The 14,501-nt window shown below is 41.6% G+C and overlaps 1 protein-coding gene across 1 annotated transcript; it reads right to left on the bottom strand.

Annotated features, from left to right (window-relative positions):
• Positions 1–1,923: 1,923 nt before the first annotated feature.
• tnnc1a (troponin C type 1a (slow)) lies at positions 1,924–6,314 on the bottom strand. Its single transcript, XM_023429519.2, has 6 exons — positions 5,953–6,314; positions 4,568–4,598; positions 4,183–4,329; positions 3,450–3,564; positions 2,790–2,926; positions 1,924–2,640 (listed from the first exon to the last, which is right to left on the bottom strand). Exons 1-6 carry the CDS (start codon positions 5,974–5,976, stop codon positions 2,609–2,611), a joined length of 486 nt encoding a protein of 161 aa, XP_023285287.1. The 5' UTR covers positions 5,977–6,314; the 3' UTR covers positions 1,924–2,608.
• Between the last annotated feature and the right edge of the window lie 8,187 nt (positions 6,315–14,501).

Below are 14,501 nucleotides of genomic sequence, written 5' to 3'. Positions count from 1 at the left end.
GTCACACACAGTGGCTTATATTATCCCTGAAATCCACATTACCAAAGGTGGTTCATAACCGCAGTGTGTTAATAACAGCAGGCATGAGTCATCAGGCCTGTCTTACGTAACTGCGTCACTTCTCCACCCAACTTGCTGTTAGTATGCCACACCCCATATTCATTCACACACTGCTACACTGCTCTGCTGCTGCCCAGCCTCTCATTGATGGCAGGGAGAGCACTACTCATCCTGTTCTACGCTGCAGACGGAAGCTTAGAGTTTTTAAAGAACTCGGGCAGCAGAGCAGTCTAATCTGTCCGATAAAAAACTATCACATCCAATTTTAATCTGATACCTTTTCCTCTCATATTATCACTTGGTCTTAATGCAGTATTTTTGGACTTTGAGATAAGTGTAGATAGTGCAGCTGATGTGGTGTGTTATATTTGTTAGACAGTTAAGATTGGTCTGGCAGAGCAGCTGTGCTTCACTGCTGATTAGGGTTTAGAATCCCATAAGTAACACAGACCATGGGGACTGAATGGAGCTAACAGGACCCTCAGGGAGATGCAGAAAGATAAAGGGAAGTGGAGAGGCCTTTGGACATTGTCATCGGTCAGGCCACTGACGTCACCTGCTCACACCAAATACAGTTGATCCCATTTCCCATAACGAAACTATAAAAAGACCAGTGATTTAAATGATATGGGATCTCTAAACATGTTATATATTTATTTTATAAATGGATATAAAGTAACTCTAATCTTCATCCAGTCTGGAGAACAGAAGGGGATTTCATTTTTCATTTTCATTTTCAAATACTCTAATGAACGAATGGTGTAGCCTATTTGTGGTGCAAATCCATCAACCCCTTCACATCCTGACTGGATCTATGTTTTTTAACAGACAGGGAAGTTCAGTATTACCTGTCTTTGGAGGGAGTGTAGCTTTGCTGTGAAATATCTGCATCTTCTGGTTCCTGTAACTGACCCAGACGAAGAGATAAGATTGTGTTTTCCTGCTGACATCAAGTGGCCACAGTGCTAACTGCATAATTCTTCTGCTACTAAGACTGCAGCCTGTTCACCTGGGAGTGATATTTTACACAACTAACAGAAACAAATCTGGATGTTATCAATGTGTTTCTCTATTGTTTTGATGAGGAATTTCTCTGAAAATGCCACAAGAATCTAAAATCACAGAGAAAAAAAAAATACATGTGTTTATTCTAGAGTGAGAGGCCTGTGGCTGAGTAATAAATATTTCTACTGTAATTATCCAAATTTTTCATTGCACTAACACATTTGTCAGAATTAGACCAGTTTAACAATAGAAGTGTTTACTTTGCTTTGTAGTTGAACACTATTCTTTATATGGACAAAGGCATCTGATTGTCAACTGGTGTCGGTCAATCCAGATCCCCTAACATGGGCACTAACATGATTAGACATAAATAGCTCCTGTCCCAATAGACAGTGTAACTAGATATGTACACGACAACTATGTGAATAGTTCACATGCCACAGACAAAAGCCACTATAGAAAACAAGATACACACATAAATCAAAATTTAAGTTCAACAGCTCAGTTTCACAGAAAAGTATCCTGTTTTGATATGAGGGCAGTCATAATTCAGGCCGCTTTGGCTTGTTTATTTGCTGTGTGAGCAGCCAAGCCGGGCACAGAGGCAAGCACGTGAGCAGCCTGTAAATTCTGGACTGATTTAAGTCACTGATGTGACCGTGTTGTGTGCACCGTTACCTCAGATAATAATAGAAAACCCAGTAAGACAACAAAAGCGATGATCCAAGGACAGAACAACATGTCTGCAGGATTCAGCAAGCCAAACACTTCTGCAGCATCTCAGCTCTTTTCTTGAAGTGAATATGAGAATATTGACATTACATTTTTCAAACAAAATGAAAGATTGACAAAAATGACTGCTTTTGACAAATGCATCTTGTTTATTACATGAGCGCACATTCCAACTTTTTCATGTAGAAATGTGCAGACGCTGCAGACATTTCAGGAACATGAGAGAGGAGTAAAAAGTCCTGAGGGTATCTGAAACATACAGAATTGTATGTGCACTTCATTACATGCACAGTATACAGACTGCATCCAGTGCATTGCTCAAAAAGTGTGATTAGTCTACCAGAGCCCATGGTGTAAAACAATGTTGCCTCATGGATACGTTCTGCTTTGTGCACACATACATTATCTGCACAGCTAAACAATATCAGCCTCTCAGTAAGAAGATTTGTAAACTGGCTGTGGCACTTCAGAGATAAGATTGAGCAAAACAAACACACAAGTTGATATTTCTAAGCAGTCAAACTGTTATGCTACGTGTCCTCTCTAGAAAATGAGAAGAAAAAAAAAGTCATTTGGATACATTTACACAAATTCAGTATACATGGGCTCCAAAAGTAGTTACAATCTGTATTTACAACAATGCAAGAGATGGTAGAAAAATACAGAAACATTCGGATACAGTATTTGACTAAATCTTGCAAAGTCGTTCCAAGGATCTCTCAACGGCATCCAAAGTCAGCTTCCAGTTCTCCACAGATGACCGTGGACTCACAGAGAAATACAAAAATAACACTCTGGATCTTTTTCAGGATTACTCCACTCCTTTCATGAACTCCAGGAACTCTGTAAAATTAAGGGAGACACACGGTTAGCAAATAGCTACTATTTTAAAGGGATGAATGATGAATGATAGATTATAGAAAATGAGCATCAGAGCGTTTGCTCTACATAACCATTTCACCAAGTCTCTTTTATCAGCTGAAAGTCCTCACCATCATAGTCAATTTTGCCATCGTTGTTCTTGTCCCCGTCTTTCATCAGCTCCTCGATGTCATCCTCAGTAATTGCCTCTCCTGTAGACTCCAGCATCATTTTCAGCTCTTCCAGGTCAATGTAACCATCTGCGTTCCTGCACAATCAAAGCAGTCAAAATGCATTATTTGTACATAGCACACCTAAATTAAGCTTTACAGATGGCAGTGGAGGAGGTGGTGTGTTTGTGTGCGACAAGTGACTGATCATATCCTGAAGTTTTGAATGTTTGAGAACCATCAGTGTGAGAGAGAAAAAAAAAAAAGTATTGCGAGTGTGTTCTTTGATGCTCAGACGAGGTGTCTGGCTTACATGGAGTGGGTGTTTGAAATATTCTGTGCTGTCAAAAAGGATTATGGAGCAGACTACATGCTGTACTCTGCGGAGCTACTTGGCTTTTTGTCAGTACACATAATTGCACATGGGGAACATACTTTGCTGGAGCTACACTAAGAAGAGAAATTTGATTGTCTGTGGTGATTTTCTCCTGTTGTAGATATTTTGTCAAGTCCGTCATTTAGTTTATACATTTAAGACTGCGCCAGTGAGCTGCTCTCCTGGCTTTAATTCTTATAATTCAATTAGACAAATTAGCGCCGGTGTTTAAACATGAAACTCACTTGTCAAACATGCGAAACAGCTCCGCCAACTCTTCCTCTGACTTCCCCTTGCTGTCGTCCTTCATGCACCTCACCATCATGACCAGGAACTCGTCAAAATCCACCGTGCCACTCCCTGCACACACACAGGGTGCCTCATCACATCATTTCACTCCATACTGGATACAATTTTATATTATTTAACCACCAGTTTCTCCTTAAAGGCCCAATCTGTGGACATAATGTATCAATATGAAAGAAATTCAAAGCACAGCACAGCAAGCTGCAATGACTCATTCACTGATTGAAAGATATTCCAATACAAAGTCACAGGAAGCACTTAAATTATTATTTTTGATCATCATATACAAGAACAAACATACCATTTTTTTATATGTGTCTTTTGTATTCGAGGTCGGTTAGTTAGAAAAAAACATCACATATCCACTGAAGCTTCATGAATCAAATCCATGTTGTGTTTCATCATTACGTCTCATGGAAAATTCAAGATGACTTGTGCATCATCTGATATGCATTTCGCTTTAATTCAGCTCGACACATCTTGTCATATTTAAGATCCTCGACCATCATTTGACATTAAGTTCAGAGGGTTTTGAACTGCACTTGTCTGTGCAGCACCATTGTGCAATGATTGACCTGCCAGCTGGTCTGTGGGGATGAAGAGGTCAACAACAACAATCAACCCGCTCATTCCATCCCATGCACTGTAGCGCAGTGTAGTGTTTTGATTTACCGTCTTCATCCACCTCGTCAATCATCTCCTGCAGCTCCTCTGGCGTGGGGTTCTGGCCCAGCATCCTCATCACCTTCCCCAGCTCCTTGGTGCTGATGCAGCCGTCCTCTGCATCTTGTACGAAGATGTCAAAGGCGGCCTTGAACTCTGCAACAACACAGCAGCACATCGGAAAAACAACCCAGCGTTACGACACACGATATGGGCCCGTGCAGGGTAAAGCCTCACTTTTCCTTGCAACATCATGCATGACGCGTACAGATGAAATGTGATTAAGTGATATTTGAACAGAGCACATTTTCAAAGTTGACGGCAGGTCTTAAAGGCATGCTTGAAGTAACGAGATGCACGTGTGCAGTCTAAGAGATAGTTGATGTGAACGCACCATTTTTCTGCTCATCAGTCAGCTGCTCAACCTGTAAAAGACAAAAAGTTAAGAGTTTATACTTTCATGAAAATATCCATTTTCTGTACATTCTCAAGTACCGTCTGGTCAAATGTGTTTATTCTATCTAAGTCATTATAGATTTTGCTACACTTACTGAAGCTCAAAAAGTCAAGCTGCAAAATATATACTGAATTAGTGCTGTAAGTTCAAATATCTTGAATTATAAAGTGTGAAACCAGCCTCTGGGCCAGATTATCTCTGTGTTTTGATAACTTTTCAGAAAACAAGGGTAATTTATTTGGTCCCACGGACTGGGCCATCCCTGAGAAGACACTGAACCTATATATCATATGTGAGAGCCAGATAGAGGAGGAGTTAAAAATAAACAGACAGGAGGATCAGGAACCACAGATAAAGGACACAATACACAGTGCTTTAAATTAGCATTGCTGTGGATCTGGCCCAACAATGGAACAGTAATCCTGGAAAAGCTACCACGAATGAGAGAGGGAGACAGGTGCTTATGTAAGAGTTATTGTCTGTGGTCTACTATAAATTAAACACACACACATGTAGACACACTCATATACACATACTCCTCTCGTGTTGATATATGAAAAAATCTAAACAAACACATGTAATGTACATTCCTGTGTTTTTTTACTGTCTCAGCTGCACTGCTCACTAGGGATGTAGAGTGAACTGAGCAGCCAGCTGACCATACAGGCCGAGGTGGACAGACACCCACACGGCTCTCTGACTCATAGATAATGCTGGAATTCAGCCGTGGGGGGTTTATCTAAACCTGAAGCCCTTCTCTGGCACCAGAGGACCGCGGACGCAGAAGTGTCTCATCAACTGGCCAAAATTAGCCATTTGAAGTGGGACCGTTCCATTTGAAGTCATGAATGAAGCAGCAGAGCGGATCAGGGACCTGTCCTGTCAGTGACCTCCTGAGTGGCTCCTATCAGCTCTGATAGGGCTGAAGTAGAGGAGAACATCTAGGGACGAATATGGTGTCAAGGCTCTTTTGGCATCAGCAGGTGATGGAAGCGATGTGCTGTGCAAGTCGCATCAGGGATTTGTCAACCATTCAAGTGATGTCAGATGTCAAATGAACAAACTAATGAGGGACCCTTTTTTTATACAACAAATAAATACACAACTACCAAAATATTTCTTATAGCACCTGCTTAAATAGGACGGGATAAAAAATACAGTGTTACATTTTAAATAACTGATTTTATGTCAGTAATAATAAATGTTAGAGATTATGGTTTATGATCCAAAGCAACATCACTCTCACAGCAGATTGAGTTCACACACAGATTTTTGGTGAGCAGCTTCACACTTTCAGCTTCATGAGTTGTGAGAGGACGTACCGCTGCCTTGTAGATGTCGTTCATGGTGGAGGCTGGTCTGCTGCCTGTCCTGGCGGCGTCCTGGCACAGAGGAAGGAGGTACTGTCCGGATCAGGGCAGGACACTGGCCTCATCGTGAGAGGGTTTTATAGCTGGAGTCTGGCGCGTTCTGGCCCCTCCCCGGGGCAAACCAGTTTCCCCTCTGTTTGTGCCTCAGCGTGTGTCCACGGATGTGTGTTTGTGTATGTGTGTCATTTGGCCAATCTGTCACAATCACCAGGCTCAGATAAAAATGCGGCAGCTCTTAGGGGGGCATACTTTGGAAAGGAATGAAGAGGGGAGGGAGGAGGAGGAGGAGGGGGGCATGCATGGTGAAGCCTAATCTCCAGGGAGGGGGCTGTAGAGACACTCAACATTCCTCTAGACCTGGACCAGAGACACAGAGGGCTCAGGAGGCTGTGTGTGTGAGTGTGTGTCTGCAGGGTGGGGGGTGGTGGAGGGAGGTAAGAGGGTGGATGCCAGGATGAGAGAGACACAGACCTCAGCCAGCAGAACAAGAGGGGTGGGGGGAGAGAGAGAGAGAGAGAGAGAGAGAGAGGTGTGTTCAGAAAGTCAAAGATGTGATTATAGAGACAGGTATCTGCATGGGTGTATGTGCAGTGCGGCAGACATTTTGGCTTATCATAGTAGGAAAAGCACAGGTGTAAGCAAGCACATTAATGATGGCTCCATTCCATTTAAGGCTTCTAGTGAGGCTTGCCAGTGCAACACGCCAGGGCCCTGGGCCTGGAACAACAAACTGGAATGAAGCCATTGTTAATGTTGTTAGTGCCACCTGGGCCTTTACTGCTAAAACCTGTCAATATGCCTGCTGCGAAAATAGGTAAGGTAAATCACTTTTTCTGCAGCTGTTCTCATCTGCAGAGAAACACAAAACAGAAGAGAAACTGAAGGATCCATCCACCAGAAAATAATTATATTCTCTCACTTACGTTCGGAGGTTTTGAGGTTTGTGCCTCTACCCTGATACAGTGGAAGTGAATGGGATTATTTTTCTCTGTTTTGTTCTTATAGCACTGAAGACGACATGAAATAGATTTCACTAGAAGCATCTCATACCTCCCTGGATAATCCACAGGCATAGTTGTGAACAGTTTCCACTGGAACTACTTTCTATTGAAGAAAGAGTCCCTATGAATACTGTTGACAGTCAGGTCTGCAGATTTGTTTGTGGAAAAACATGTTGATGATGTTGAATTTCACTGAATATATACAGAAATACTCAGTGATGTGAGCACAAGAAACTAAATTCCATTCACCTCTGTTGTATTTGTTTGAGGGCAGAAACCTCAGAGACAGCTGTCTCAAAACCAGTAAGTAAAACCATTAAGTGGAAGATATAACAAAAATATTATTTTTAGTTTCGATTAAAACAAAAATATAATGTCTGCAAATATTTAACCTCTACACGTTAGATTTCTCCTGTGAAGAACACAACTCAGGCATTTCCCACTCTACATGATTCATGAAGCCTTTAATTCTGAGCCTTCATGTGAAACACATATCCAGCCAGCAGAGGGTGTTGTTCACTACATATCGACTAAATTAAATTGTTGCGCAAGGCTGCCTCCGGATATCCAATTTATCAACAGTGGGGTAGGTGAGAAATCTGGGTCAAAAAAAACCAAACACTTGCAGACGAATTTAAATTGAATTGTACACAGCACAAGACTTTGCAGCATTTTAAAAAAAACATTTTTTATTTCCATGTTCTTTCGAAACAAGGCCATATCCATCACTTGACTGTGTGTTTCACACACGTGCTCTCACAAAAAGCTCACACGCACGCACGCACGCACGCACACACGCACACACACACACACGCACACACACACACACACACACACAAACACACATGCACGTACACACACAGAGCATGCTGTGGCAGGCATTCTAAGTGACGAGTGATCATGCTGGTTTATAATGGGATGCTAATGGGGACTGGCACAGCTTACAAGCATCATACAGCCAGTCAGAGAGAGAGAGAGAGAGAGAGAGAGAGAGAGGGAGCTAACACTGAGCAACATACATGTCCTACTATTGCACAGATACAGACACAGATCTCCTGACAAAGACCTCACATCAGTGCACATCAGTCACTTGCACAGGCTGTACCTCCATGGAAACAGACAGGCGGCAAGGTGGGGAGGGGTTGGGGATTGAGGCATTTTGTGCCCGTTGTCCTTGGGTGTTCTCTCAGTCATTCGGCAAAATTTCATCTCAAATCACACAGTACTGCCGTTGTACGTTGCTGCTCGAATTCAGAACAGAAATGAGTCGTCATCAGTGGCACTGACTCCATCAGCTGAAACCCAAAGCATACTGATGAGTCTACATGGTCAGCCAGAAAGATTCATTTGGAGAGTCTGGTGGGTGCCAAGAGTGATGAGCAGCTCTGCAGGGGGCACTAGATTCTAATGTAAAGCTTTGGTTAGCATCCACACACACACACACACACACACACTCACGTGCTGTCGAACCAAAGGCTGGCACACACATCAAAGAAAGCATATGGAGTGCTGTTTCATTGGAGCTCTCCACCAATTTCCTCTTACAGAGGAAGGCTGACGAAAGAGCCAGCCATCTCCTCCACACAGCGCAATCAGACAGCGCATCTCAAATCCACAATTCACCGCACACCGCTTTTTGAGGGGTTGCCATAGAAACTCTGCTGGGTAGTAGCGGACAGAAAATGAGAGGAGATGAGCGGGGCTAGTTCCCCCTCCACCTCCCTCTCTGCCTCCCTGCAACCACATTTTGTCCTCAGAGTGACTGTATTTATTTTCTATTCTTTGCCTCCTGTACGCATACATGCACACATCAACACTTAATATGGGGGGGTCACAATTAGGGTTAACAATGGTTATTTGTGCACCAGAGCCATTCATGCAAATTAACTAAATCCACAAGTCCAAATGATTATATTTCACGTCTGAGGCTGAATGCTGAAACACAATGCTCCAGTTCTTTTATACTTGCATCTAACCAGGTTACGTGAAATGTTTTGAAGTTGCACAACCATTCACATTGTGCTTGTGAATCCTACTTAACATAATAATAGTTATCTGTGTGACTTGTTATTTGAAAGGCTTCATTTCCATCATCAACCAAAAAACATTATAGATTCCAAGTGTGCAATATGTCAAAATGCCCGAGGCGTAACATCTCATGCTGGCAGTACTGAGTCAGCTGGACTACATTTGTGAAGATCTACTACCATACACAGCATACATCGTGTCAATTTAAATACTTGTGTGATACAATGATTGGGTTGACGTGCAGCTGAGCTTGGAAGCATAGGTCCTACGCTCTCTCCTCCTCCTCCCCTCCGTATCTTCACCTCCTTGATTGCTGAGGGGAGGAGGGTGGTTTCCTTTCTGGAACTCTTTGGGCTGAGGCACTTGGCGTTACGCAGTGTTCCTTACATCAGAGCTCTAATGAGCCAGTGGCCACATTAGCTCCAGCGCCGATAAAGCCACGCGCTAACTTTCTGCCAGGGGGCAGCGTTTTCCAGTCCACTGGACCACCAAGTCGCCTGCCACCCTTTCTACCCGAACACCCCCCCCACACACACACGCACACACATACACACACTCCCCACTCCCACCTCTATAATAGTGTGAGACACCCAGAAAAGATTTCCTCTCAGATATATGGCAGAGGAAGTTCCCTTCAAGCAAGAGAGATAATGTGTTTCTCTTGTGTGGCAGCAAAAGGAGCGGTCAAGATTCTGTCTTGAGATTTATCAGCGAACAAGCTTCACTGTGGCAATGCTGGAAAAATAAATAAATAAATAGTGAAGTTCTCAAATGAAATAAGAATTATCTCTGTAAAACTCTTCCTATTTTGGTATGTGATACAGAGCCAATCACTGCTCCAACGATTCATGAAGATATATAATTTAACTGTTAGAGCAGAGACAAAATATAAACTAATATGATTCAAATATTACAGTTAAGAAGGTTATAATGGAAATAGAGTTAACCCTAATGTTCTGTTTGGGGTCCTGGAGATCCTGAGTCCCCTCTAACAGATCACAAATCAAACTTAGCATTGTTTTATCACCTGGATACTTCATGACTTCCTGATTCTGTGAGAACTGAAACATGATTATCATCCAAACTATGTGGGGTCTGTGAATTACTTTTTGATTAAAATATATATATATATATATATATATATATACAGTATATATATATATATAGTATATATATCTGTACTTGCATAGTCCATATAACATATAACACATTAAACATTTCCTTATTTGGTGCAATAACATAGAGGACAGAAGAGCTACTTTTCCACATAGTGAGCTATAATATTTGATGGAAAAGAATCGTAAATATCTTTATTGTTTTTATACATGCAGCATTTAGGTCTTTGCCTTGAGCCTCAAACAGCAGCCAATTTAAGCCAGTGTCAACAAAACACAAAGGTATGGCACAAGTACACTACAACAACTTGTATTTTTAAGTCCTTATAAATATAGCCTATGACAAGAGTTGCCTGTCTTGGTAAAAAAAAAAAAAATCCCTGAATACACACACACCCATTTTAGATCTGTCAGTGCCTCTGCCTTCTCCTCTTCCCCTCAAATAACTGCTCTCTGAAATGGAATCTGAGGGCCCTCAGGGTTTCTGACAATGTTTCAGATATTCCTAAGTAAAATGAAAAGCGGTATAAGTTCACCATTATTTAATTTAAAAGTTAGCTCTATTGAGAGTGTATTGAGAGGGAGGGGGTCACAAATTCACTCTCTCAGCAGTTATCATCCCCTTTTTTGGCTGCCAGTTGCTTTTTCTGAGCTAAATCAAAGTATAAGCACCACACTGAGATCCTGGAGAACCTCCTTACTCGTCAAGTAGCAACATTAGTATGGTGAATGGTCTTTTACCATTAAATATATCAAGTACTAAACATGTGAGCATCCTTATTAAAATATGAAAATATTCATTAAAATGAACGACTACTGGTGGATGCATGGCTGCAGACCCCTTATGAACTTATTCCCCTTGTCAGTAACATAAACTTAGGAAAACCGTGAGGGTGCGCCGATGAGTCCATGAATAAAAATGAAGGTAACATAAAGTGGACCTATGTACAGTTTCCCAATGACCTTGGTGAACCAGTACTTTTCCTCTTGCACCACCTGCAGGTTGACATTTGTGGTTTTGGGTGAAATGTCTGGGTATCGATATTTGTGTTTGTGATCCCCATGACTTTTCATCAAGCATCATCATCAGGTCTACTAATGACTAAGGTCTAATAAAAACGGATGGCATTCCCATCAGCCTCCACTGCATTTTGTGTTGGTGCTAATTAATCAATGTCATCATGCCAACATTAAAAAGTAATATATTGGACACTGTTAACATTATACCTGTTAAACATTAGCACAATAACATTGCCATTGTGAGCATGTTTGACTGTTGATTTAGCTAAATAAAATAAAGTACAGCCTCACAGAGCGGCTAACATGCAGACTCGTGTTCTCATAAAGCTCTGCTGCTGTATTTCTGTCCTGGTATTTGCTATTGGCCGGTACCGATCTGAGCTCTGTGTGCTGTGTCCAAGAGAAAATGTTTTGAAATGGCTCTGTAGCTGGGACATTGTTGGAACAGACTGTCAGCACCAAAGCTCCTGCAGGTGAGATTCTGTGTCACACATACACCAACATAATCAGCCTAAATCATAAAGTGGGGAAACAGCAGAGGAAACTGCCCCATTCCCATCAAATTATCAATTTGATTTTGGTTTTGAATATTTGGTCATTTTTACTAGAAAAAGAAATCAGAATCATGCAACCTTATTTATTGGTTTTACACTCCTTAATACTTTTGGGGCTACCAACAAGCTAAACTGCAGACAAGTTCAGACTGGGTAGCAAGTAGAGGCATGTCAGACTGCAAAAGCTGCTGCAACAGAAATGTCTTCCCCAAGAATATCTGACTTGAGACAAGGTTAAGGGAAACATGAGAAATGGAATCTGACAGAACTTTGATGCATGCCTAATTTTATCATATTGTACATTTCTTTATTCAGTGGAATCTCATCAATCAAACAGAAAAACAATGAGTCTCTGATTGCAACTTTGGAAGACTCTGGCTTTGCCCTCTGTGAGGTGTGCGTCCAGAAGTACAGTTTTATTTGTTATACAATCCATGAAACTGTCTGGGGATGAATGCCCTCTAGAGGCTCATTCATAAGATAAATTGGCCTGAAATTCATTGGTCCTGCAGACAGTCTGTTTCCCCTTGTATGTCTCACTCTCTCGCTCTCTCTCTTTCTCTCTCTCCTGCTTTTCTGTGCAAACGCACTCACACAAACTGTCACAAACAAACGCCTAACATACGTGCACGTCTCCTAATGCCCTCGTGTTCTTCTGTGTTATTCAGGGTTGCAGTACATTCAGGCTAAAAGAGAAGAAGGGAAAAAAAAAAAAACACCTTTGCATCTGTCTGCGTAGCTGAAGTCCAGCCTAAGGCCTACTAGGCTTCAGTGAAGTGTACTGTGATTTGACAAGGCCAGTGACGAGAGGCACTGTAAATATCCGGCTGTCATGTGACTCACTTCATGGCCTCAAGGAACCAACCAAAGGTCAATGTTTCCTGATGCCATTGCCAACAACTAAATTAAGTGACTTCATTTCTTGCTCATGCATCTGTTCCATTTAAGGAGATGGATACATTTGAGGTGTTGCATCACTCTGTTCATACACTGCAATGATCAACCACATTTCTATCAGAACGCACAACAAAGATCCGTGCATATACACGCGTATGCACACGTTGGATTTGTTACACAAGCTCATCTGCCGCCTCTACACGCGTATATATACGTACACCAACACGCACATACCGTCAGGCATGTGGCACGCACTCTCGACCTCTGGGTTCGTCTTCATGCATGTCATGTCTGACAGTGACAGCAGTGTGTTAACACATCTGCAAAGCTTCTCTCATAAAGCAAATTGCAATCCATGTTCTTTATCCCAACGCAGTGCAAAAGGTTAAAGAGTATCATTTAGCTCAGTCACTAGTTATGTACAAAGAAAGAAAATCTACTTGAAATTAAAAGGGTAGATTTTGATGTAACTGCAGCTCAACTGTGAATGTGTCTCTTGTCTTGTAATAGCTTTGGGGACTTGAATTTATCCTGCACACTTTCTTTTTTCTACCTCTTAGTGCTAATGCATCAATACTTATATGCAAAGGCACTAAAACCTTTCTGTTCTATGGAGACTACAGAAAATGTTAGGCAAAAAACTATCCTGCTAAACAAAATAAGTTTACATGTTAAGATGTACAGAATGCACCCAGTGTTTATCTATAGTGCAGCAGAGAAGCTTGTATATAGAAGGTACTGTGCATTTTATGACTAAAGCATGAAACTTTCTCCACTGTTTCTATAAACCTTGAAGTTTATTTTCAGATGTGGAGGCATTTCAGATGTGACCTCTGGGACAGGGCAGAGCCCCCTGGAGTAATGAACAAACTAGCATGCTAGCTTCTGAGTAGAACATTCACTAATGTGCTAGCTAGTCATGTGTCCATAGAACACACAGCAACAGTTGTCTGAACACCTGGAAATGGTGTTCAGGTATTTTGCAGTCCCACTGCAAAATTGGTGCTCTAAGCAAAATTATGTTACACGACCACAGCAGCAAATACATATATTTATGCAATTTTTGCAAAGATATACATGATTATAATGGAGAAATGGGGCAAAAACTGGAAAGATGCAATGCTGAGGTCAATGACCTCCCACAGTCACCAGAGGTCAGATACAAACATACTATACAATGACATTTTTTATACCTTACTATACTATGACTTTCTCTGACTTATTATACTATTATTGTCATGGTCTCAGCCTGGAGGCTCCAGGGTTTTGGTTTTTTGGACTTTCTTGATTTAGTTTTCTGTGTTTTGGGTATTTCTAGTGTTTAGTTTAGTCTTCCCTGTCTTGTGCTGTGTTTCCCCATGCACTTCCTGTTTTATTTTGTAATAAGGTTTCCTTGTGTGTCTCAGTGTTTTGCTTCCTGTCTTGTGTGGTCCTGGGTCTGTGTGGTGATTGTCTGCCCCGCCCTAATGTATTTCACCTGTGTTCAATCACCCTTGCCTCCCTTGTCTATATAGTATTTGTGCTCCCCTTTGTCTGTGTCGGTTCGTCTGTTGTCTTTCTGTTTATCTCTGGGTTTGTCTTCGTCTGGTCGCGTTATCTGTTCCTCTGTGGTTCCAGCTGTTCAAGTCTGGTTTGTTTTTGTTCTATTCTTGTTACCTGTTCATGTTACCTGTTGTTCTCTGTTTTAATAAACCTCTGCGCACCGTTCTCTCAAGTGTTGGCTGCATTTGGGTCCTACTTACCTCAAAACCCTGACAATTGTTTTTTATACCTTACTATACTGTTGCGTTTTTACGACTCATTACAAAATTACTCTTTATCTATGATTTTTATTATACCTTATTATACTATGACTTTTTTTTATACCTATACTATGACGTTTTTAT

Source organism: Seriola lalandi, unplaced genomic scaffold, assembly GCF_002814215.2.
Source record: "Seriola lalandi dorsalis isolate HSWRI2012SDOR001 ecotype SW California unplaced genomic scaffold, Sedor1 jcf7180002054896, whole genome shotgun sequence".
Classification (NCBI taxonomy): Eukaryota; Metazoa; Chordata; class Actinopteri; order Carangiformes; family Carangidae; genus Seriola; species Seriola lalandi.
This window is presented reverse-complemented; position numbering and strand designations above follow the sequence as displayed.